Raw genomic sequence first — 26,020 nt, 5'->3', positions numbered from 1 at the left:
AAAAAAAATTATAATTACATTTAATTAATACAATAAATGAAGTGTTAATATTCATTTGATTTCTGTTCCTAATGATTTTCGACCTTACTTAACGTGCAACTTTGTTCTTTTTTATAAATGTTTGTAATTTCGTGATTTGTTATTAGATTTTTCCCATATTTTTTTGCTGATCCGAAAAATGATCCGATCCATGCCTCAAAAACCGTAATGTGATTCGAACTGTGAGTTTTGTGATCTGTTGCACCCCTAATATATATATTATGAATAATAACACTTCATTTATTGTATTAATTAAATGTAATTATTATTTTTTTTATATATATATATATGGATTTTGATATATTTTATATTATAAATGTAAATAAAAAATATACTTAAATAAAAATTTTCTTTAATTCATAAATGTATGTGTGTATTTATATATTCATAATCTATACACAGAGTATACACACACACACATATATTATGCAAACATAAACTTTGATTTTGTATGTGATTAATCGCGATTAATCTTTTGACAGCCCTAATTCAAAGTTACTTATGGTGCATTTAAGCTATACATTTTATCAGTATATCAGTACTTTCTAATGCAATGCTCTACAGGTGAACTTGTATAGTCTGTATATTTCATGCGTGTGCATTCATGATACTGTAAGTGTCTCAGCTAACTGAGAAGTGAGGATGAAAGTCTTGTGATATAGATGCAGCTTTTCAAAAATAGGCCACTGCAGCAGGCAGACGTAGTTGATTTCAGGATGCGCACACTTGCGCAGACATACGCTCAGACACTCAAGGCATCATTTTTTTACGCTGAAGAATTGAACATCAGTCGAGTGCAGTGTCCGAAATGTGTCTTAATATTTAATACGGATTATTTATTGACAAGGTCTGCACTCATAGCTGTTGTCCGAAAATAAAAAATATGAAATTTATAAATAAATAAGTATTCTCCACCACGACATTGTACAATATTTTGTTTGGGACTCTGGATATATCCAGGTCATGGCAAAATGTCTCTTTTAAAGATAAATATTTGCATATTATATTTAAAGTTGGCCCTTCACATGAATTCCATGGAAAACCGAGTGTTTGGTGACAGCCAAATGACACAGTGTTTCTCTCTCTCTGTCTCTCTCTCTCTCTCTCTCTCTCTCTCTCTCTCTCTCTCTCTCTCTCTCTCTCTCTCGCTGTGGCCCCTGGCCCCGCCCCCTGGTCCCTTCCGCTCATTATGAAGCATAGTTCTGAACTTCCAGCTGAGCTTCAGTATTGAACAGAGGCTTGCTTCAACTCCCTCCTTTCTCTCTCTCACCCTTTCTCTCTCTCTCTCTCTCTTTCTCACACCTGTCTCTGGACACACATGTGAGACAGTAAGCGTGCAGCATGCGAAGTGGGAGGTCATGTTGCTCTTGTGGAGTTTGTCTCAGCTGGATTTTGGGAAAGGTTTGCTGTTGCGATAGGGCAGGTGCGTAACTCAACACACATGATGCATTGTGTTTCTGGTTAATGATTGTGATGAAGTTTTGTGTGTTGGTGGAATTTTTGCTGCATCTCTCCATCTGAACTCTGTTATTTAATGGATCCCTGAACTAAATCTGAATCTTGAAGATTCAGCTCAGGCTATTTTGTCTTTGACACAGATGACATTTGTTTTCGGGTTTTTGATGAAGCGTTTTTGAAGTATCATTTTAATTTTAAAAATGATGTTGGCATTTATCTCTGATTGTGAGTTCTTTGGAAAGAAAATGTATATGATATTATTTAATTATATATATATATTTTTTTTTCCGGTAGAATTTGGGAGGTAAAGCAGCATTTAAGTGACTGGATCCCTAAAAATGACTGTTGTGGGTATAACCTGATAGATTGCTTTAGTCCTTTTTTAGATTACCTAGACAAAGGTGACTCTGTCTGTCTCAATGTAATTATGGGATTGGGAGCATCAAAGGTAGATTTCAATCGTTGACATGACCATACTTAGTCAGTATTAAAGACATCAGGATTATATTTTGACTAACTGTTCTTTACATTATGTAGGATGATTTTATGTAAAAAACAGTAAAAAAATGACTTAAGATGGGTTTCACATGTAGGGTCACATGTTTTGTGCATGGCGGTTTGTTGGCTTAATGAACATCTCTTTATTTTGAGTTATTATCTTAATCAAATAATCTTTAGGTCTACCAGATATCTTATTGTCTCTCATTTCATATATGACGTTTCTGGTTTTTTAAGCATAATTCATGAAAGCAGCCGCAAATATAATTGTTGACTGTAATCTCTAAGTGTGTGCGTGCGTGCATGTGTGTGTGTGCGCGTGCGTGTGTGTGCTGTACAGCCCCCACATGCTTCTCTGTTTTCCTGTAACCTAATTTCTCCATCAACAAACCAGCGTGTCTGCCGTTGACTCTTTGAAGCTCAAATCAAATTCAAATTCTTTTTTTCTAGTTCTTGAAACATCTTTGAAGATGATTCTGAGCATTCTGGCCCTTAGTGATTCTCTGTGTGAATAATGTTTTAGATCAGGGGTCTTCGCCAAGGATCCCTGTGTATATAGAGACGAGGTGGGACACCGTGTTACTTAGCTTGAGTGAAAGTTCACTTTTACATTCATGCATTTGGCAGATGCTTTTATCCAAAGAGACTTAAAGTGCTACGTATTTTATCCGTACGCGTGTTGTTTGGGGAATTGAACCCATATCCTTTTGATCTGCTAATGCAATGCAGCAAAACAGCATGCGTACTACAAGCGCTGAGAACATTCCTCACCCTGCGCTTCACTGGACACAATGTTGGATCAGCATCTTTTTGCATGTGTGTGGGTGACTGTTATTTTCATGTTTTATCTGTTTTCAAGTCATTTGAATTACAAAGTAACAGTATGATGATTCGGTTTGTCTGTTGCCATGCTTAAAATGCTCCGGGAAAGGACTTTGAGGAAATAAAGCTTGAGTCTAACAAAGAAGCATTATTTCGGCACACGCTCAGCGTGAGTCTTTCCTGAGGCTGTCACGACAGGCAGGGCGAGACCGATGCATTGCTGAACACCTGGGGGCGGGTTTGGAGGGGCAGTTTCAGGGTAGGTGAATGGTTCTTAAGTGATCTTTGTCCATTTCTCACCTCATGGGAAGTTACACAATATCTCAGTATCTGTGTGCACTGGATATGATCTGGACGAAACCAGACAGCAAAATGTCCATGGGGAGGATGTGCGCCTTTACCACAAAAAATATATTCGACTCATCCCTAACAACCGGTACAAAAATACGCTTTGACGCATTGAAAACTACAAGCATATAGTGATTCATGATGAAAATACTTTTAGGCATTTAATACTTAAAGGAAAATAAAGAGGGACTAAGTAAGTTGAAAGACTGGATGTAAGTTGGCTCATGCAGGGTTAATTTGTGATCTCATTTGTGGTCTCCCGTGCTGTCCTGTGACAGACATGCACATATTTGCATATTTCAAATGTTTATTTGTGACACTGCCGCTTGGGTTCTCGGTTTCTATTGTAAGCGTTGCTTGGTTATTTTCAGAATTTTAGTAGCCACACAGCTTTTCCCCAAATTATAAAACCTGTTGTCCAACAAAATGTCACAGATACCGGTTGTGCAATATGATTGACAGTCAGGTTGCATTTCTGACGGTAAGTTCACACGGGCCGTAAGTGTTAACGCTTCCCATTTACTTTCAATGGGTGATGTCATGCGATGGCGAACTGAATTGTGGATCCATCTGTGCTGTGTCAGTGCCGTTGCTTGCAGCAGAAGTTGAACATTTCTCAACTTTTCAAGCGCCAATGTGTGCAAATCGCCTTATGCCAATAACCTAGGCAAAGCTAGCCAATTACATTTATGGAAGACCGGAGCATGTGTTGCGTCCACTGTGATTTCAACCCGGGGAGGCAGCCTTCTTGGGCTTAACTTAGCACCCTCTTCTTTACGTTACATTAGCAATACGCACGCTTATAATGTTGATTCATAGCCGCAGCAAATTTAGCTGCTTGTGCTATCGTGTATTATGTTGTGCTATCTGTCGTTTTTCTGTGCTTTCCACTGCTTCTATTAATGTAAAGCTGCTTTGAAACAATCACCAATTGTGAAAAGCGCTATATAAATAAAATTGAATTGAATTGAATTGATTGGCCGTTGGCCACGCTTCAGACAAGCCTTTCGTCAAGCGTTAACGTTTTTGCCCCATGTAAATGTACCCTGATAGGTTAGAAACGTTTTTGTTGGTGTTGACGGAGACTAGGGTTGTCACAGATGGGATTTGTTTCAGCAGCATTAACATAAACAAACTGCTTTTGTGGATTAAACTCAACGTCCGGTAGACTTCCACTTAGAATCGATAACAACAAGAGTAATTTTACAGTCGTTTATTTCTGATAACAAGGAAAGTAAAGGTATTTGTTTCAGAGATCAGTTTAGTCACTAGCCAGACCGATTAATAGTTACAGACTGGAAGTTCACTTCGGTTTATTTCAACGCGCTTGCGGCCGATGAAAACGTCCACAGATGGAAATTGCGGAGAGGGTTTATTCACTTTAAACATCGAATTGAAGCTACACTCCACTTTTTTTGAAAATGTGCTCATTTTCCAGCTCCCCTAGAGTTAAACATTTGATTTTTACCATTTTGGAATCCATTCAGCTGATCTCCGGGTCTGACGGTACCACTTTTAGCATAGCTTAGCATAATCCATTGAATCTGATTAGACCATTAACATCGCGCTAAAAAGATAACCAAAGAGTTTTGATATTTTTCCTATTTAAAACTTAACTCTTCTTTAGTTACATCGTGCACTAAGACCGACAGCTAATGAAAGTAACCAAGGGGACTATTTTCGGGCAGTGCATAATATGTTACAGCAGCAAAGTCCTTGATTATTACACCAGAATGAGAGTATATCTGCCATATCTGCCTAGAAAATTGCAGCTTTTAATTTTCTGTCGGTCTTAGTACACGATGTAACTACAGAAGAGTCAAGTTTATATAGGAAAAATATTGAAACTCTTTGGTTATTTTTTAATGTGATGCTAATGGTCAAATCAGATTCAATGGATTGTGCCAAGCTATGCTAAAAGTGGTACCACCAGACACGGAGATTGGCTGAATGGATTCCAAAACGGTAAAAATCAAATGTTTAGGAAAATGAGCATATTTTCAAAAAAAGTGGAGTGTCCCTTTAAGTGATTTTTTTTCTCTTTAATACACACTGGAAAAATGTATAGTATTTATGGTAACCTGTATTTTAAATAAAAATAAATGTATAATCCAATTAAATATTATAGAGATATTCACTATAAAATATTTCAAAAACTTTCAAAATCCATACATTTTACTTTATATTTTCGTAAAATTAAATGTAATATTTAGTTAAATGTATTACAGTTTTTAACTGTAAAAGTCAAGCTTTTTCAGAGTTAGTCAGTTAACTCTTTCCCCGCCAGCATTTTTTATGATTTTCACAAAAGTTTAACGCCTTCCAGAAAATGCTACTTTTTAAATATATAAACATACAATATATGAATTAAAAGAACAGACCCTCTGCTTTCAAACAAAAAAATCTGTTTCAGCCTACCTTCATGTGTTCTGTTTTTATCACCTCTCAAATATGTGTTTCATCAAAAACACAAAATGTTGAGCAAAAAGCTGAGATAATTCCATTTTTGTGAAGGACTTTTGATAGAGATCAGATGCAGAGCAATCTTTAAAACATACACGGACATACAGCTGTTTGTCCTAGGGCAATACTTCCGGGTTTTATAAGTTGCGGAATAGTGGATAATAGCGGTATTGCAGATTGACGAGATAACTCGTCAATGGAGGGGAAAGAGTTAACAGGTTTTTACTGTAGCATTTTTTTTTTGTTAAAATTACGAATATCTTTTACAGTGCAGATGTCATCATTAAATTAGTCCTAAGTTATAAAAAAAATGATGATAACCAATGTATTTTTCCATGACATTTAACGTTAAAGGTGCAGTGTGTCGATTTTAGCGGCATCTAGCAGTAAGATTGTGAATTGCTCAGTCCACTGTTCACCGAAATGCATAGAGAAGCTATATTAGCCGTAAAAGGACAAACATGTTGTTGTCTAAGACAAAATACAGTAGTGACGAAACACGGTCTGTAGAGCAGTTTGTTTGTTTAGGGCTACTGTAGAAACGTGGCAGCACAAAATGGCGACTTCCATGTTAGGTGACCCGCTGTGTATGGAGATAAAAACGGCTCATACTAAGGCAGTGCTTCTCAATTATTTTCTGTCACGCCCCCCCTAGGAAGAAGTAAACATTTCGCGCGCCCCCAACTCTCCGCCGCGACTGTAAATAGTATAATTTGTCTATAAAATGACACATCTGCAAAGCATTGTATCCTTATTAACATTAAAGAAAACACAAAAAAAGAAATATCAATCAACTTACAACAAAGAATAACTTTATTAACATTGTTTTTAGTCTGTAACAGAAAAGACTTAAAATTAGGGATGCACCGATAGGATTTTTTTGGGCCAATACCGATTCCGATTTAAACAGACAACTTCTGGCCGATACCGATTCCGATAACGATATTAAACACTTGTATACAATACTATACAGTTGGTCTATTAGCTAGTTTATTTCTGCATCAAATTATTTTTACTGAACATGGATTGGATCTAATTAACATTCAACTGACCAACATAACAAGAGAGGCACAAATTAAGCTAAAACAAATAAAATAAGACAGCATGACAACCTTCAAAGGTGGTTTTTGCTATTCAGCATTTATTTTATTAACAACATCAACTCATTTTTTACATATAATGGATTTCTTTATGCAGTTAATTAATAAACAATCGGTATCGGCCTTTCTCGTGCTATTGCCGATATGCCGATGGTTTCAAATTCATCAAAAATTGGCCGATAAATATCGGTGGCCGATACATCGGTGCATCACTACTTAAAATGCATCAATTTGCCTGAAATAAAAAAATCAATCCTTATTTACAGTATATTTTTTGACCATTTGATACTGAAAAATTAAATTAAATATAATCAATAAATAATAATAAAAAACTCAAGCAGCTTATCAGCGTGTTTGGGGTGTAATGTCTTTAAGTGACGGTGCAAAAAAATCACTTCCTGAAAAAGTATTTTCCCCGGGGTCTCACGCGCCCCCCCTAGTGTCGCTTCGAGCCCCCCCTGGGGGTCCGCCCCACTATTTGAGAAGCACTGTACTAAGGTAATAAAAACAATACAGTTCATTATGTAAGGTCTTTATATACCACTGATAATATAGTTATGTAGATTATGTTGCATTTCTGTCAAGCGATCCTCCTAAAAGTTACACACTGCCCCTTTAAGTTCAAATTTCACATCAAAAACATTGCAATAAATAAATGGTTTTAAAGAAGAATACAGGCTTTTCTTTGTGTACACTTAACAATTTTGTCTATATTATTTGTGTCCCCTTCAAAAAAAAAAATTAATTTGCACAACCTGTGCACATATTTCATAGATATCTGTCAGGTAATGTTCCAAAAACTCACTTATAGTTTTCCAAAAAACTTAGCGATAATATTAAAGCATTTTCTTGGAAATATTTCATTCTGGATTCCATTTGTTGTACTCCACAATGGCAACTTTTCCCCAAACATGTGCTGTTTTCCTGTGACCTGATGGCCCGGGTTGTCGAGTTACAGATTTTCAGATCAGGTCTTGCTGGTTTCTCCACCCCACATATACCTTTGCGTGCCGGTAGCTCAGAGACAATTGCTTTTTTTACACGAGTAAAGCAGGCTGCCATCCAACACCCAGTCGAGTTTAGCAGCATAGCTCTCGGGTTTCTCGGCTAAATCAGTTTTCTTCTGTTGGATTTGATTCTGTGGGCTGTGAGGATTCGGCTGGAGGCTTTTAAGACCTCATGATCTGAGCTGATGCAAGAACTTTAGCTGGGAGGTTGTATATTATATGTCATTTTCAAAGTGATTTGTCATGTTTAAATGTTTTAAGGTTATATAATATGTTCTAAATGACTGTATATAGAGGGCTGTATATGATGATTTAAATGTTCAGTAGTTACAGTATATCTGTTTTACGTGTGTTGACACATTTAAAGCTATTACCTAGGGATGCACCGATAGGATTTTTTTGGGCCGATTCCGATTTAAACAGACAACTTCTGGCCGATACCGATGCCGATAACGATATTAAACACTTGTATACAATACTATACAGTTGGTCTATTAGCTAGTTTATTTCTGCATCAAATTATTTTTATTGAACATGGATTGGATCTAATTAACATTCAACTGACCAACATAATAAGAGAGCCATAAATTAAGCTAAAACAAATGTAATAAGACAGCATGACAACCTTCAAAGGTGTTTTTTGCTATTCAGCATTTATTTTATTAACAACATCAACTCATTTTTTACATATAATAGATTTCTTTATGCAGTTAATTAATAAACAATTGGTATCGGCCTTTCTCGTGCTATTGCCGATATGCCGATGGTTTCAAATTCATCAAAAATTGGCCGATAAATATCGGTGGCCGATACATCGGTGCATCACTACTACCTCTATAAGCATTGAGGTAAATATTGTGCGTTTTGAAGAACTGAAGTACTTGGAAATGTTTTGCCCTGACTGACTAAACTTATTGTTTACTCATCCTACATGTAAAGAACATTGTGTGAAAATATAACCTTGATAACTTTAACATTGAATTGATTTCACAGGCAAGGTCACAACTAATCCTCTATAATTTACCTGTCGTTTTCATTCTATAGAAAGCTATACTGTGGGAGGTACAGAGGTGAAATCTGAATCGGCTGCGTCCCTACAGCCGCAGTCGTCTGTGACCTCTCTCCCGACCGGTTCCCCGGGACCCAAGCGCTCCGGTACTACTGGAAACACTTTAAAGAAATGGCTCACTAGCCCCGTACGTCGCCTCAGCCACGGCAAAGGTGACAACGCTAACGCGAAAAAACCCAACAGTAAGCAGCGCAAACGCGACGGCCGCAAGAGCGTTGAATTGGGACCGCAGCACCAGGACAGCACAGAGGAGGTGAGTATTTACAGTAAAGTGCAGTAAATCCAGTAACGTTCCTCTCTGTGATGCGTAGTCTAAAAATAGTCAAGGTGATAGAGATATGTGCAGATCCACTTTTGTGCAAATTTTTGATTTTGCTCTTTTATTATACCAAATGATGTAACATTGAAGGAATGCAGTACGATCAGGTATTACTGCAGCAGCACATACCAAAGAAAGCGTGACGAAATGTACTTTCTTTTAATTTACTATCACACCTGACATCAGGATAAGGGTTGGTATTCAAGTCAGCTGTTAAAGTCATTACTCATCATTTTTGATCAATCATTAATTAGATGTTTTACAATCTGAGGTTTAAATGGAGAGTACTGTAGATTTGTTTCTTAAATTATAAGGAAAAAGCATATGGGGAAAAAATTATACCTAAATGAGAACACTTTTCTGATGTTGGAGATCATGAATGATGGATTCTTGAAGGCTGACATGATCTCTTCTGTGTTTTTTGAAGAGAGGAAGAAGAGGAGTGAACAGTGGTGGAGAAGAGGAGGCCGAAGACGAACCCCATACTCCCCTCCCACCTCCAATGGAGATCATCAAGGACCCGTCGGCTCAGGAGGAGAAGGTGAATTTCATGTTTGCTTCAGTTGTTTTGTTCTGCTGGTGGCCTCTTCAGGACAAGCGGGTTACCAGTAACCTATTTGTGTGTCTATTTACATGATATTTTTAGCTATATAGTTTAAGTTAGCTAATGCATTAATTATTAACAAATACACCCTTGTAATAAAGTGTTCCACATTTTTCAAAAGAGAGCAAGATTTTAAGAACTCCAACCAATTGTCATCTGAAAATCAAGACGTGGCCGTGTTTAGTTTTTATACTTTTTCTTTCGGTTTTGATTCTGATCTGTTTCGTTCTCTATCACACTCTCTTAGACTCCAGATGCTGGATCTTTCCCGGTTTTGGGTAGCGTCACCCCCTCGGATCAGACGCCCAGAGATCCAGAGACGGAGCAGAAGAATAAAGCCTTGAGGGGACGAATGTAAGTCCCCATCCGTGCTATGCAAAGTGAATTAACCAAAGCAGTGGTTAAACGCCATGTTGTATTCAAGAGCTACTCGTAAACCAGTTTAACCAGCATATCATCAACACAAACACACCCCTTTCTTTACTGTAAATGAGGCTTTTATACAGTAGATTGCTCCATATTCAGTCTGCGCTGTTTGCCTGCCATGAGAGTTTTATGAGAAACTGATCATTGATCAGTTATTTGGGTGTCTGAATTGCACTGATGTAAAGATGCTAGTATAAAAACCAAGTAAAGTGACACTTAAGTCATGGTACTCTAGTTTGGTACATCCTCATTGACCCGTGTGTTCAGACTGGAACTGCAAGAAAATTATATAAACATATAATTATTTATATAATAAATGTTTTGGCCCATTTGTGCCTCAAACAAACTTTTATACTTTCAATGAATCCTGAGTAGTAAAACTATGAAAATAATTCTCTGTCACATTCACAGGTTTGTGTTAAACGAAATGGTCCAGACAGAGAGAGATTATGTGAAGGACCTGGGTGTCGTAGTGGAGGTATGTGGAACAGTATTAATGGTTTAAAGGTGCAGTAAGGATATTTTTTTAAATGTTTTAATTTAAAGGTGCAATGTGGGACTTTTAGTGGCATCTAGTGGTGAGACTGTGAAATGCAACGAATGGCTCAGTCCACAGCTCACCCCTCCTTTTCGAAACGCATATTGAAGCTACGGTAGCCACAACAGGACAAACATTTCATCGTCTGAGACAACGTAGTGACAAATGCTCTCTATAGAACAGTTTGTCCATTTAGGGCTACTGTAGAAACATGTCGTTGACTTCCATGTTAGGGGACCCACAGTATATGTAGATTAAAACAGCTCATTCTCAGGTAATTAAAACAATACAGCTTATTTTGTAAGGTCTTTATACACCACTGATAATATAGTTGTATAATAATGTATAATATATTGCATTTCTGTCAAGAGATCCTTTTAAAAGTCCCGCATTGCCCCTTTATAGAAATCAAGGGTACCTTTGTATAAAATGTACAGTTAAGTAATATTTTTGGCCTAGTCGAATTCTATCAGACAGTTTCAGTTGTGTATAAGAATATTTGTATATCCTAGCTACTAGCATATTGGCCACTAATGCATAAACAATTTCCATATTGCGCATTTAAAGCAGGCTTGTGCACAATTCAGAATTTCAGAATTGGCCTCCATTCAATTCATGAATTGGAATTTGAATTGAATTGACTCCTCCCTACAGGAAGTTGAATTTGAATGACAGGAAGTTAAATTAAATTCATGGCAATTCAAAGAAATTCCAGAGTCACACAATAGAAAGAATCTCACATACGTTCAGTGTTAGGTAAGTAACTTTGGAAAATTGTTTGGCAACCATTTTAAATACTTGGTTAAAGTAAAGCATTCTGGGAAATGAAGTCATGTTCCATCAGGTTCCATAAAATTACAATTACAAAAAAATCAAACGTAATTATTTGTTATGTGACTAGAGTTTTTAACATTAATTGCTGGGGAAAACATTTCCTGTTAAAGGTATTGCGGAGGATTTTCTTTTTCCGGGTGGATCATCAAGACTATTGGTCCTCCTAGTTGTCAATCAGGAGTGTTGCGCAATTGCATTTTTTAAAAAAGTGGAGAAGGCGGTTCTTTTCTAAAATTCGAGAAAATCCTCCGCTATACCTTTAATGTAATCTGTACAAGTAGTTCAAACTTATATAATTTATAGATTATGTAATGCAATCACATCTGACATATAATACTGAAAGCTTCATTTTAACACTTCACTTACTGTATAATATGTATATGAATTACTTAGAATTTTTTTTAAATTGCAATTCTGCTTCCTTTAATTCAAATTCAAATTGTAATTCTAGATCCAGTTTTTGACATCAATTCAAATTCAAGAATTGAATTGGAATTCAGGAGTCATTCTTAAAGGCGGAGTCCATGATGTTTGAAAACCAATGTTGATATTTGAAATCACCTAAACAAACACGCCCCTACCCCAATAGAATCTGGACCTTCTGTTGATAGACCCGCCCCACACATACGCAACCCGGCATTTGATTTGATTTGATTGGCTATAAGTGTGTTTTGGTAGTCGGCTCGTCTCCTTTTCCAAACCGTTTTTCAAACATCGTGGACTCCGCCTTTAATTCAGTTGTGAATTGTGCACAAGCCTGATTTAAAGAGCTCAGAAACCAACATGCTGATCTTTGTGAAACAATGTTGCATTAGTAACTTTATAATCTGCAAGAAATCATATACACTCTTAAAAATGAAGGTGCTTAATTGAAATGTAGTTCAGTTGTAGTGAAAAATGTTCTTTAGGTCATGGGTTTTTGAAATTTATGATGCCAAAGACCCCCAAATATAACAAAACCAAGTATTCTGAGGGACCCCCTACCTAAAATATATAGCAATTTATATGTTTTATGTATAACAAATATAATTGGCCACACTTCAAGTAATGCTACATTTTCAATTGAATTGTATTTGTTCTGCAGCCACTGAAAATATATATTGTTTTATAGCAGCTTTACTTGCAGTACTGCCTTACTAACCCCAATGAGTGAGGACTAAAATAAGGAAAACATACTTGAAAGATACAAAGCAAATGCTGTTATAAAGAAATTTGGGATGTATGTAGTAAGACAGTGGTTCTCAAACTGGGGTCCGGGGCCTCCAGGGGGGCCGCGAGATGGTGCCAGGGGGGCCCCAGTTTTATGGAATTTTTTTTAAAATACATTAATTTATCATGAATTCTGTGTAATTAAACCTAATAAAAATAAGGCTACTAACCAACAGCACTACTTTGTGTAACGTAATATGTTTTGTTTAATTAAAAAATACATTTTAGAACAGATTTTGTCATAAATTTTCTTTGGGGGGGCCGCAAAGGAATGCACCGTACACAAGGGGGGCCGCAAGGGGACCCCAGTTTTATGACATTTTATAAAATACATCAATTTATCATAAATTCTGGGTTATTAAACCTAAAACAAATTAAGGCTACTAACCAACAGCACTACTTTGTATAATTTAATATGTTTTGTTTAATTAAAATAATACATTTTAGAACAAATTTGTTATACATTTTCTTTGGGGGGGCGCGAAGGAATGCACCTTACATAAGAAGGGGGTGCACGCTAAAAAAGTTTGAGAACCACTGTAGTAAGAGATACACCTAATTTTGAATCCTAAGATGTGAAAAATAATTACACTGTAAAAAGTAAAAGTTGACCTAAAATTTCTTCAATTGGTGACACATGAAAATTTTATTTTTTGTTTTTTCAACTTAAATTTTCTCACTTTGAAAACCACTTAAAAATTTGGTATTTTTTAATAAACCTACCCATATTTGAGCAGAGGGTCTGTTCTTTCATGTGATATATTGTATGTTTATATATTTAAAGAAGACATTTTCTAGAACTTATGTAAAAATCATAAAAAATGCTGGTGCTGGCTTGCAACTTTTTTTTAAACGCTGGCAGGTAAAGAGTTAAGTTGATAAAAACTTATATTAATATTTTAAGTGTATTTTAGCAATTAAAGTAGTTTTTAGTAGATTCAACTTTCACGTTTTACAGTGACTTTTTGTTTTTTCCTCTGAAATTTTCTTGGTACCCCCTAGAACAATGTTTCCAACATGGTGCCCGCGGGCAAAGTCTGTGAGTTGCCTGCCAAAGCACATTTTAATAATAGCCTTAATTTTAATATTAATTTATGAAATTTTTGTATATTGGCTTTGCTTCTTTTATGTATGTTTAAAAAACATATCAACAAGTAAAATAAATCAGTTTTGAGTAGACTATGGCTGCGTCCGAAAACTTTAAATCGCTGCCTCCTGCGGCGGGAAGGCATCAAGGCATGTTAGGTTTACTTCCTGACTCCTGAGATTTTGTCCCACAAAATGGGTGTGCACGCGTGGGGAATGTGATGGTTCGAGCCTGGTCGAGTTTGAAAAAATAAAATGGCGGCCAAGAAAGTGGCTGGAGCACAAATTTAGTGTAAATAAATGTATTTTTTTCACTTTTTACACCTTTTAATTGCATTTCTAGCGAGAAATAACTATTGTAGTTTTTAAATATGTGATTAGTTATAACAAACGCGCTCTCTGTTTATATTTCAAACACGCTGCCTATGAAGTGTGTCTGAAAGCGTTTCTCTGAGTTGCCTTCATGCCTCCGAAGTCATTGTCTCATGAGGCAGCAAGGCAACAAGTCATCTACCTAAGTTTTCAGACGCAGCCTATATCAAAAAAGTAGCCCTCTGGATTTTTTTATCCATTGTGATAGCCCTTGCTCAAAAAAAGGTTGGAGACCCCTGCCCTTGAAAACCCCTGCTTTAGAATTTAAAAATGTATGAAAGAAATTGTTTTTCTAAGATCGTTTGACCTGAATGATTATTTGAGAAACCAAATGTGGTCCCTCTATGTCATGGCTGTGAAGAGGCTTTTAAACACCTTTATTTTTAAGAGTGTAGCACACTTTAAAATTCAATACAGTGAAAAATGTTTGATCAGGAGGTCTTTTGCCAAAACCTATTCCCTTTTAAAGGCTTTTGTTTTTAAGTCTCTAAATGTTCAGATGTTATGTGTTTGATCTTAGGGCTTCATGAGAAGGATCGGGGAGAAGGGTGTTCCAGAGGACATGACGGGGAAGGATAAAATTGTCTTTGGGAACATTCATCAGCTCTACGACTGGCATAAAGAGTAAAGCACATGTTTTTTTCATGCTGTCCAATTTTTTACCAACTTTAGAGATGGAATGGAGCTATTTTACTTAAACCTAATGCGGGACTAGAAGAAATATACAGCTATCAGTGGTGTCTCGTGACTGCTCATCCGAGGGGCGCTAATTCAAAATAAGTGTTCGGAGTGTCTTGTGTTGCTTGCGTTTTCAAAATAGTGTATGTGAACCATGTGCATCACGTTTTTGTCAAAATAAGTGCCTGCTGCACACGTGTCAAAACCGTTTATGATAAAAGAGATGCTCACGTTCACAAAATACACGCAAGACACTCCCTTAACAGTAAAGGGAGTGATTACACATGAGATTGTACGAATATCTGGCAAATGCAAGCGTTTCATTTATCATAAACCCTTTAGACGCATCTGCACCAGGCACGTATTTTGGCAAGACACGTGATGCACATAGGATCCCTCCATGCGCCGGCCGCCACTGACAGCTATTAGTTTTTTTTATTTTATTTTTTGCAACTGAACCAAAGCAAATGAATTCCATTTCATATGAAATGTTTTTTAATCTATCAAGAAAAAATACACTGTATATACCTCTATAAACCGTTATCATTTTTTGCCATTCATTTCCTTTGCAAAAAAATGTACGCCATTACATGTAAATCTACTGTTGTTGCAGTCACGGCACACGACAGTTACTTTTCTAGTATGTTTTTTTTTTAACAAAGGCGAAACAAATTAGTATGCAAAACATAAGCGTACAATTTCCTGGTTCATACGAGTCTGGTCACAAACAAATAGGGAGTGGGATGAACTTCAGATGGAAATCTTCTTACATAGTATTTTCTGTTTCTTTCTAAAGTTTTTTTCTTGGTGAACTGGAGAAATGTCTTCAGGACCATGACAAATTGGCCGAGCTGTTTATCAAGCACGTGAGTTAAAGTAAAATTTTTCCTTATATTGAGAGTGTCTTTGTGTATTTGTGGTACTACATAGACCTCATGTATTTGTCTTCTTCTGTAATCCAGGAGAGAAGGTTACACATGTATGTGATCTACTGTCAGAACAAGCCTCGCTCCGAGTTTGTTGTCGCTGAGTATGATGCATATTTCGAGGTGAGTAATATTTAAGGACGGTTATATGAGACGAAGAGCTTCAGTTTGAAGATGTTTTTGATGTTTCTATCAGGAGATACAGCAGGAGGTAAACTCCAGGCTCTCCATCAGTGATTACCTGATTAAACCCATCCAGAGGATCACCAAATACCAACTTCTGCTCAAGGTAACATCTACTGACGTATATAAACCTACAGTATGTGTGATATGTTGCCTTTTGCCACTTTCTTCTTTTTTTAAAAGTGCATTGTGTAATTTTTAGAAGGATCTCTTGACAGAAATGCAAAATAATTTACAAAACTATATTATTAGGGGTGTATAATGAACTTTTATAATGAACCGTAATGCGTTTATTACCTTAGAATGAGACGTTTTTATCTACATACACCTAGGGTCCCCTTACATGGAAGTCGCCATTTTGTGCCGCCATGTTTCTACAGAAGCCCTTAATGGACAAAGTGTTTTTACTAAGTTGTTTCCGATGATGACATGTTTGTCCGGTGGCGGCTACCGTAGCTTCTCTATGTGTTTCAAAAGGGAGGGTTGAGCAGTGGACTGAGCCATTGGTTGCAATTCGCAACCTCAACACTAGATGCCGCTAAAATTTACACACTGCACCTTTAAGTAACCACCAATTTTCTTTAAAATACCATAGTTGCTACTATAAAACCATAATATATTAAACGGATAGTTCACCCAAAAAATCTGTCATCATTTACTCACCCTCATGTGGTTACATTAGATACATTTCTTTGGTTTAAAGGTGACATAGAATGATTGAATAGAGTATTTATCCTTGTTCTGTGATGTGACATGTAGACAAAAAAATTTTTTTGGGTCTGTAATGCCTTAGAAGCTTCCTAAAAACCTCTCTCAGATAGCTCTATTAGGGAGGGGGATTTTAAACAAGTGGTTTTGCACCTATTTGGCTCCCCCTACTGGCTTAACTTGCAATCTCATTACTGATTGGCTGACTTTGCTGCCACTCAAAAAATGTAGCCAGTTATTTTAAAGTGGAGGGGCAGTTAGATGCCCATGATGTCATAAGCATCAGTTTTTCAGATTGGGCTGACATTTCTAAAAGAGGAATTTCTATGAGACTGAGATGTTTAGCATGTTTAGCACTTTTTGTATGTTTGTGAATGCGGGTAGACTACCATTATTCAACAAAGACAAGGTAAAAATGGTTTTTCATTCTCTGTCCCCTTTAATGAAAATAGAGGAAGATATTTTGAGGAATGTTTTTAACCAAACTATTCATAAACCCCATTCACTTCCATAGTTTTCTTTTTGCTTCTTTGGAAGTGAATGGGGCTCGTGAACGGTTTGGTCAAAAACCTTCATCAAAATATCTTTCTTCTTTAATTTTACACTTTAAACTAAATGACATTGTTTTACACTGTTTAAAACCATTAAAAAAATCCTTTTTATTAATGAACTTTGTGGCAAATACAGTACCACTACTTTTATGTGATACATAAAAACTAAGTGTCTGGTTAATTAAGAAGAGGTGCTATTAATTCTTAAGCATTATCTATGAATATATGTAACTCTGGAATACAAAACCAGTCATAGGGGTCAATTTACATTTAGCTGACTAAATAAGCTTTCAATTGATGTATGGTTTGTTAGGATAGGACAATATTTGGCCAAGAAACAACTATTTGAAAATGCAGAAAAATCTAAATATTGAGAAAATCGCCTTTAAAGTCCTTAGCAACACATCTTACAATGATAAATACATTGTTGATATATTTATGGTAAGAAATTTACAAAATATCTTTATGGAGCATTATCTTTCTTAGAATCATAATAATTTTTGGCATTAAAAAAATCTATCATTTTGACTTGCACAATGTTTTGTTGGCTATTGCTACAAATATACCCGTGCAACTTATGGTTTTGTGTTCCAGGGTCACATATCTGTTTTGTATTTCTCATTGTCATTTGACATTTAATTGCAATGGAAAATTAACAGCTACATTTTTTATTATTTATTAATTTGCCGTTTCACAACATGATCAGATTATTATTCTGTGGTAACCTTTTTTCTTTTCCTCTTTGTTAATTCAAGGACTTTTTGAAGTACAGTTCTAAAGCAGGTCTGGACTGTAAAGAAATTGAGGTAAGTTGCCTAAAACTGTACCACATAAATAAACATAATGAGCCTGCACAAATGCCCAAACGGAGCGGTCGGACGATATATTGCAGAGGCCAATTTATAGGCCAGTATTTGGACTTTTGTGTTATCGACCTTTGCCGATAAATCTTTCCGTTTGGCCCATAGATTCTCCGGTTGGGTCACGTTAGCACATTAGCATTGCATTCCAATATAAATACACTCAAGCCCACACAGCGACCCACAGAAGTGTTGGCGCACGACACCAAAGCACAGCAAGAGCAACCCGAAAGCAAACTGCTTCATATGCTTTTAAATATTGAACCTCATTATAATTTTTACCTCATTAAGAGTTTTTAAATTAAGAGAATATTGCATAAATACGCAAATTCAATGTTTATTATGTTAATGTTAAATATCGACCTTATATCGGCCACATTGCTTTCTTCATATCGGCATTGGCCAATTTAAAAACCCATATCAGTCGACCACTACTTAAAAGGTTCTTCACAGCGCTGACATAGAAGAACTATTACTTTCTTACCTGTTTATAGTCAGTAGAACCTTAATCACTGCTAAGAACCTTTTGTGAAACTTTTATGGAAGCGTTCAGGCAAAAGTAGTTCTGCTATGGCAGGGGTTTTCTAACTTTTTACCAGCTGAGCCCCACTGACATAAATGATTTACTTAATGTACATTAAGTAAAGCACATTTGCACATTTAAAAGTTTTTATCAATAGTATTTTACATAATTTTTGTTATTATTACCTGTTATTTGAACATATGAAATTAAATGTTTTTCATCAGCTCACAAAACCCCTGCAATTCCCTTGCAAGCCACCAGGGGTTTGCAAACTTCAGTTTGGGAAACCCTGTTCTATAGAGACAGAGCGCAGCGCGTCATAACCTGAAAACCACGCCCACCGGGGGGGAAACAATCCAATCGTCTCCATTGACTTTGTATTGAGAGAGGCCGCCTCCTTGTCATTTCTGGCTTATAACAAAAAACAGAATAATGCCTTAAAGCTGCTGTGTGACAAGATGTACAGCTAACAAGCCAAAGAACCCAGAAATAAGTTTTTATAAGCTGTCGAGCTCAAAAAACGAGCGTTTACAGACAGAAAAGTGGAAACAGGCAACTTTTCATAGTACTCATATTAGTAGAACTGCGTCCACTAGGGGGAAACGTAGTCGGCGATCCACTTTTTTCTCCTCAAAGGGAGGGTTTTACGGCTCGACAGTTTATAGAAATGTATTTCTGGGTTCTTTGGCTTGTTAGCCCCACATTGTTATCTAGCATATCGTCATGGCCATCGTTATCAATCCAAATGTGGGTTAATTTATACACAATGTATGAACTTTTCACATTATCCCTTACACATAATTTTTTTCTCATTTTTATTTCACAAACTGGGCTTTATTTCGCAAACTAAACCTGTGCGTAGTGGTTCTTCCAGCTGCAGTCCACTCTTTGTTAATCTCCCCCACATTTTTGAATGGGTTTTGTTTCACAATCCTCTCCACGGTGCGGTTATCCCTATTGCTTGTACACTTTTTTCTACCACATCTTTTCCTTCCCTTCGCCTCTCTGTTAATATGCCTAGACACAGAGCCTTGTGAACAGCCAGCCTCTTTTGCAATGACCTTTTGTGTCTTGCCCTCCTTGTGCAAGGTGTCAATGGTCGTCTTTTGGACAACTGTCAAGTCAGCAGTCTTCCCCATGATTATGTAGCCTACACAACTAGACTGAGAGACCATTTAAAGGCCTTTGCATGTGTTTTGAGATAATCAGCTGATCAATATTGAACCTTTTTTTTACAATATTCTAATTTTCTGAGATACTGAATTTGGGATTTTTCTTAGTTTTCAGTTATAATCATCAAAACTATATTAGTGAATAAAAATCTACTTTTTGATGATATTCTTATTATATGACCAGCACCTGTATATGAATATTAATTCAAAGCCCTAAATCGTGTATTAAAGTTGTTTTTATCAATATGTACCTCAAGTTCTACCAGCTGTGCTACAGGAGCAGGTAAAGTATTCGTCAATTAATAATACTGTTGCCTTGTGTTTTGCAGAAAGCCGTTGATCTGATGTTCCTGGTGCCCAAGCAGTGTAATGACATGATGAATCTGGGACGTTTGCAAGGCTACGAGGTAACTTTAGATCTTCACTAAAAAGCATTTTATTAACTGTAACAGAATCCTAATGAAAAATAAGTCAACTTCACTATGGGTATCATAAAATAGTGGTATAACTTTTGCTATTTTATGTGACTGATACTCCCAAAAATCTACATTGGGCGAAAACAGTGATTACTCATAAAAGATTCAGCAAACATTTATAACCCTATGCCGTATTTGTTTGCGCAGGGCAAACTGACAGCTCAGGGAAAGTTGCTGCAGCAGGACACGTTCTTCGTGACGGAGCAAGACTCTGGGGTTCTGTCGCGCAGTAAAGAGCGCAGAGTCTTCCTCTTTGAGCAGATCGTCATCTTCAGCGAGCTGCTGCGCAAGGGCTCTTCAACACCAGGGTACCAGTTTAAAAAGAGCATCAAGGTACATCCAGCAGACGTTTTTCAGCGCTCCTGTCCATAGAGAACACTTTGTGATGTTGTGCGTTCACCTGTGCAGGTGAGCTACCTGAGCATGGAGGAACACGTGGACGGTGACCCCTGCAAGTTCGTCCTGTTAAGCCGCGGCTCGTCCGAACGGGTAACGCTACAGGCGGCTAACGTCGATATCAAGAAAGAGTGGGTCCAGAGCATCCAAAAACTACTGGACATGCAGATCAACTTTCTCACAGGTAGGAAGATGAAGATAAGCATTAGCAGTAAGAGAAACGGTGAAATGAATGAGTAGGTAGATGGATAAATTCACACATTTGTAAGGGATAATGTATAGAAGGCTGTTATCAAAGAAATAGGCCCCGACAGTGTGATCTTGACACAAAGTGGAGGGTCTTGTATTACACTGTAGGGGTTTATTTTGCTATAACAACCTGCTGCCTGTACCTTATCCCGCATGTTACACGCCTATTTACCTCCTTAGTAAGGTAAAGTACATTAAATATTAATTGAGATATTTTATTTGCTAGTTTTTAATGAATACAGATCTTTTGCGAGAAAAACTTGTTTACTTTTGATTTTAAGATAAGTGTGTGTGTGTGTGTGTGTGTGTGTGTGTGTGTGTGTGTGTGTGTGTGTGTGTGTGTGTGTGTGTGTGTGTGTGTGTGTGTATATATATATCTATATATATATATATATATATATATATATATATATATATATATATATATATATATATATATATATATATATATATATATATATATATATATATATATATATATATATATATATTTATTTATTTATTTATTTATTTATTTATTTATTTATTTATTTATTTATTTATTTATTTATTAATTTATATTTAATTTTTGTGTAATATTAAAGAGACACTCCAATTTTTTTTTTAAATATCCTCATTTTCCAGCCCCCCGAGAGTTACATTTTAAGTTTTAAATAGGAAAAATATTGAAACTCTTTGGTTATTTTTTAGCGTGATGCTAATGGTCTAATCAGATTCAATGGATTGTGCTAAGCTATGCTAAAAGTGGTACCGCCAGACCCGGAGATCAGCTGAATGGATTCCAAAATGGTAAAAATCAAATATTTAACTCTAGGGAAGCTGGAAAATGAGCTTTTTAAAAAAAAATTGTGTCCTTTTTAAACTGTACCTGTCAAAGTCATTTGAAGACGTGTGTTATTAGTTTATTAGTTTCAGGCGGTTGTTATTTTACAAAAACATACCTTGGAATTTCGCAACTGGCCAATCAGAATCAAGCATTCCAGAGTGTAGTGTAATTGTATATGCGTTTTGTGTTCATGATCAGCCCTTCAGAACCCGCTGGAATATCAGAAGAAAGAGACTGGAGTTTCTTTGACTAGGCAGCTGTCCAATAGCAGCAAATCTTCATCTTCTCATCCCTCCACACCCCTCAAACCCAACACAGCCCCCAACGGAAGCCCCGCCCACAAACCCAACAAGCATGTAGAAGAGGTAAGCCAAAAAAATCCAAAAGCAACTTGCAATGTATACAAGCTATACATTTTATCAGTATGTGTGTTTCCTGTGAATCAAACCCTTGACCTTTTGCGCTGTTAACGCAATGCTTTATCTACTGAGCTATAAGAACACTTCACAGTTCACTTCCATGTGCTACATCAAGTGCATCCCAGCACCACACGCCTACAAAACTGAAACAGGGACGTCTTTAAGGTTGTGGCTGGACCATTACAGGAAAAGCTAGATTAACAGAATTTACAAAACCCTAAGCTATAAACTAAGCTAATGTCAGCAGTTCTCTAGTAAGAAAGACAACAGGATGACAGCGGCGAGGAACCACAACTCCACTTGTGTAGAAAAACCCTTCTGAGAAATCAGGCTTCTCCTCTGAGAAGCTGCACACCAGAACATTTACTTAAAATGAAAGCTTAAAATAGTGATTATTAACTTTATATCGGTTCACATTTTAATTAGTAATAAATCTGGTAAATAGTTAGTGATACAGTTAGTTTTAGGAGTGTACTGTTCACACTGCTCACGGTTCGGTTCGTATCACGGTTTTATGGACACGGTTTTGGTGACGTTCGCTTCCCTGTCGAGTTTTACTATGGGTTTACACCAACCGCGTTTGAGGCGTCAAATTCGCGTCTACGAATCGCGTCTAGACATTCACGTGGAAATTCGCATCATGGAGGGGCTTTTGTGACTCTGCTTTCTTAAAGTGTAATCACGTCACTACTAGAGCTCCTGATTATTGGCTTCCTTCAAAGTTCAAATTTTTCAACTCGCGCGTTTCCCGCGGCAACGCTCAATTCGAGCGAACTAGACGAGCGAATGAGCCGGAATCGTGTCTACCGCGCTACACGCCTCATTCGCGCCTCGAGACATCCATGTGCGCATCAACACGTCTTCACATCGACACAATATTGAAATCACTCGCGCTTGACGCCTCTATTGCGGCTGGTCAGAACCGACATGACAGTAATCTATAATTCCGCTATTATCCACTAGCTGGTGCTCTAACCCATAAAATTTATGAAACGAGCATCAACTAATCTAACAACGTAGGAAACACAATTTATGTTTTGATCATCGTTCTGAATCTGATCTCAAATAAAAGTTCTTTACAAACATGCAGATATTTCAGCTTTTTGCTCAAAATTTTTTCTTTTTGAAGAAACCTACCCATATTATAAGAGAACAAAAGATAGGATGAACGTTTTTTTTTAAAGCGAAGGGTCTGTTCTTTCATTTGAGGTATTTCATGTTTATATATTTATAAAAAAGAACATTTTCCTGAAAGGCATTTTGTGAAACTTTAGTGAAAATCACAAAAAATTCTACTTTTAAAAAAAGGCTGGCGGGAAAGAACTGCTAATAAAGTACTTAAAGCGAAGGGGTGCTGTCAAGCGTTTCAAAAGTTTTAATCCGCATCCTGTACAGCTGAAGGGCTTTTTTGGCGAATGGCGATAAAAACATTTAGCGCGTCTGCTAGTATTGTTATACATTATGTGCCTGTCTGAATTAGCACTGTGTATAGTAGTGGCTGTTTAAATTGTTTTGGCGTTACCTGCATTCACGCGTAATCTCGTGACCGGACTCGTAAATTACGCCTAATGTCATACAGGAACAAGCGGGACTCGCGCCAAACAATTGGTATTAGCTGGTTTTGCTGGTGTAGCTGTGTTTTGGTCACTTTTTAAGATGGTCTAGCAGGACTTAGCTGGTCAGGCTGGAAGACCAGCTGACCCACCAGCTTTGCCAGGCTGGGAGGACCAGCTTAAACGAGCTACTGCCACTTTAAACCAGCTTAAACCAAGTTACCAGGTTATGCTGGTCTTAGCTGTTTTTTTTCAGTAGGGTACAGTACAGTAAGCAGTGGTTAGTGGAGCTTTAGCTGTTTTTGTTTCTTCACTAAAACATATTCATTATAGATGTCTTGATGAACTGCGGTTTAAACACGTACTGATTCAAGGAAGGTGAACGGCACGTTTTAGATTTTTACCCAGAACCGTTACCCCCTATTAATTACTGAGTAATTTAAATTAATTATATATTAATTATATGTTTTTAGTCACTGGATAAATACAGTATCTTTGCTAAACTGTACATTATCATACTACAGTACTGTGTCGTTACACTCTATTTGTCTTTGAAAAGAGGAGCGATGCCTGCTAGTTATTCTTAGTGGGGGAAATGGCCTACTTTTCCAAGCTCTCCTTCTGTTCTCCACCTATTTCTTCTTCTTCTTCTGTCTATTATGTTCTCTTTCTTCTTTCCACAGTCTCTCTCTCTTTCTCTCGGTTGTATCCGAGGCCTGGCACACCCTGCATTCTGTGTCCCTAATAAATCAGGCTGTCATTGAACACCAGACTGGAGGAGCAGCTTGCTACTTTTTTAGTTTTAAATATTTCTTTTTTTCACGCTGCGATTTTTTTCCATACCAGTGCCAGGTCAAGGTTGGCACAGAAAGAGAGAGTGAGGAACAGACTCGTCCTGCTTTTCCCTTTAGTGCTGTTCAGCTGTGTTAGAAAGACTTTTCCCGCAAAAATCACATTTTAATATTTGTAGTCTTTAATTTTTGAAACAAAACAAACCCCCTAAATAGGGATCGCTGAGTCTGTCATTGACTTGTTTAGATGGGTTGTCGTCTGCGATTTTTATTTTTGACATTATCAGGTTTAGTAAATTTTCTGTAGCTCAATTGGTAGAGCAACTCCAAGATCATTGGTTGTTCACCCAACCGATCAGAAGCCCCATTGGCATCTGTAATAAGAAAAAAGAATACTGTGGAAGTCAATGGGGCTTTTGATCGGTTTGGTTACAACCATTCCTCAAAATATCTTCCTTCAAGAAATAAATGACAAAAATAAAATTTTTGTGGTGAACTATCCCTTTAACAAATGGTCGGGTCAAAAATTTATATTATGTATTATGTTTCTGTATTGTCTTATAGGAGCTGGACGAGGGCGAGTGTAACGGTCTTTCATCCGTGCTGGTGACGCAGGACTACAATGCCGTAAAAGAGGATGAGATCTGTGTGGCGGTTGGTGAAAAGGTGCAGATCCTGGCGTCCAATCAGCAGAACATGTGCCTGGTTTACCGACCCGCAAACAGCCAATCACCCGCCGCGGAAGGCTGGGTACCGGGTCACGTGCTATCCTCGACCCGGTAAAGCCACGCCGCCTCAAAACCACCACCACAGCCAAAACTCAATCACATTCACCATCCAGCTACACCACAGTAAACCAGCCTACTCTGGGAAGGCATCGCATCGAGGACGTGCCACTCAAACTCCTGCTAAGCTGCTGTTGATCACTCAGAACAGGAAGTCCCGCCCATTGACATACAGAACTTAAGGGAACTAAACAGTGCAACCTCCCATAATCAATATGGGCAAAACATATAAGAAAAATACATAAAAAGAGGAAGTTGAAGAAAATCTATTATATTGCGAATAATTTAAAAAAAGATTGTGTTGTATAGAGAGGAAACCGAGGTGAATTTGTTAGTGATTTACGTGTGGATGTGTATGGATGTTATCGTCACAATTCTTCATTAACTCTCGCTCCATTACGCGCAAAAGACTGTTTAGGACTGGGGCTTTCCCTCTTTCTATGTCTTTCGGTCTATGCCAAGTCATTTGCACACTGTGTATATTTTATTTGACTGAGATTTTATTTTTTCAAAGTGTCTTATTTTTACAGCTATTAGGTGTGGCACATTTATTATTTCCTTCAGTTCTGTCGATCGATCGGTTCAGTGTTTTGTACAAAGTATTCTGCACTTTTCAGACAAATAGTATCGCAGTGACGGCAAGTTGTGCAATACGGCAATAGTCACGATGCTCATAACTGTACCTGTAACTAAAGATTTAAATGTATTATTCTGTATCATTTTAAAGCTGTA

At 37.1% G+C, this 26,020-nt stretch overlaps 1 protein-coding gene across 2 annotated transcripts in view; it reads left to right on the top strand.

Annotated features, from left to right (window-relative positions):
• Positions 1–26,014, top strand: part of LOC141363354 (kalirin-like) — a 31,578-nt gene extending 5,564 nt beyond the window's left edge. The window contains exons 1-15 of one of the 2 annotated variants that reach the window (XM_073866009.1): positions 1,264–1,462; positions 8,780–9,057; positions 9,551–9,664; positions 9,975–10,081; positions 10,565–10,631; positions 14,713–14,816; positions 15,667–15,736; positions 15,833–15,919; positions 15,993–16,085; positions 17,994–18,044; positions 20,123–20,200; positions 20,417–20,602; positions 20,678–20,849; positions 21,939–22,105; positions 25,068–26,014. In XM_073866009.1, coding sequence (XP_073722110.1) covers positions 1,381–1,462; positions 8,780–9,057; positions 9,551–9,664; positions 9,975–10,081; positions 10,565–10,631; positions 14,713–14,816; positions 15,667–15,736; positions 15,833–15,919; positions 15,993–16,085; positions 17,994–18,044; positions 20,123–20,200; positions 20,417–20,602; positions 20,678–20,849; positions 21,939–22,105; positions 25,068–25,286 — 1,875 coding nt within the window. In that variant the 5' untranslated portion in view covers positions 1,264–1,380 and the 3' untranslated portion in view covers positions 25,287–26,014. Of the gene's footprint in view, positions 1–1,263; positions 1,463–8,779; positions 9,058–9,550; positions 9,665–9,974; positions 10,082–10,564; positions 10,632–14,712; positions 14,817–15,666; positions 15,737–15,832; positions 15,920–15,992; positions 16,086–17,993; positions 18,045–20,122; positions 20,201–20,416; positions 20,603–20,677; positions 20,850–21,938; positions 22,106–25,067 lie in introns of those variants that run through there. The other variant, XM_073866010.1, reaches the window with a different exon arrangement.
• The last annotated feature ends 6 nt before the right edge of the window (positions 26,015–26,020 follow it).

Source organism: Misgurnus anguillicaudatus, unplaced genomic scaffold (genome assembly GCF_027580225.2).
Source record: "Misgurnus anguillicaudatus unplaced genomic scaffold, ASM2758022v2 HiC_scaffold_34, whole genome shotgun sequence".
Lineage (NCBI taxonomy): Eukaryota > Metazoa > Chordata > Actinopteri > Cypriniformes > Cobitidae > Misgurnus > Misgurnus anguillicaudatus.
This window is presented reverse-complemented; position numbering and strand designations above follow the sequence as displayed.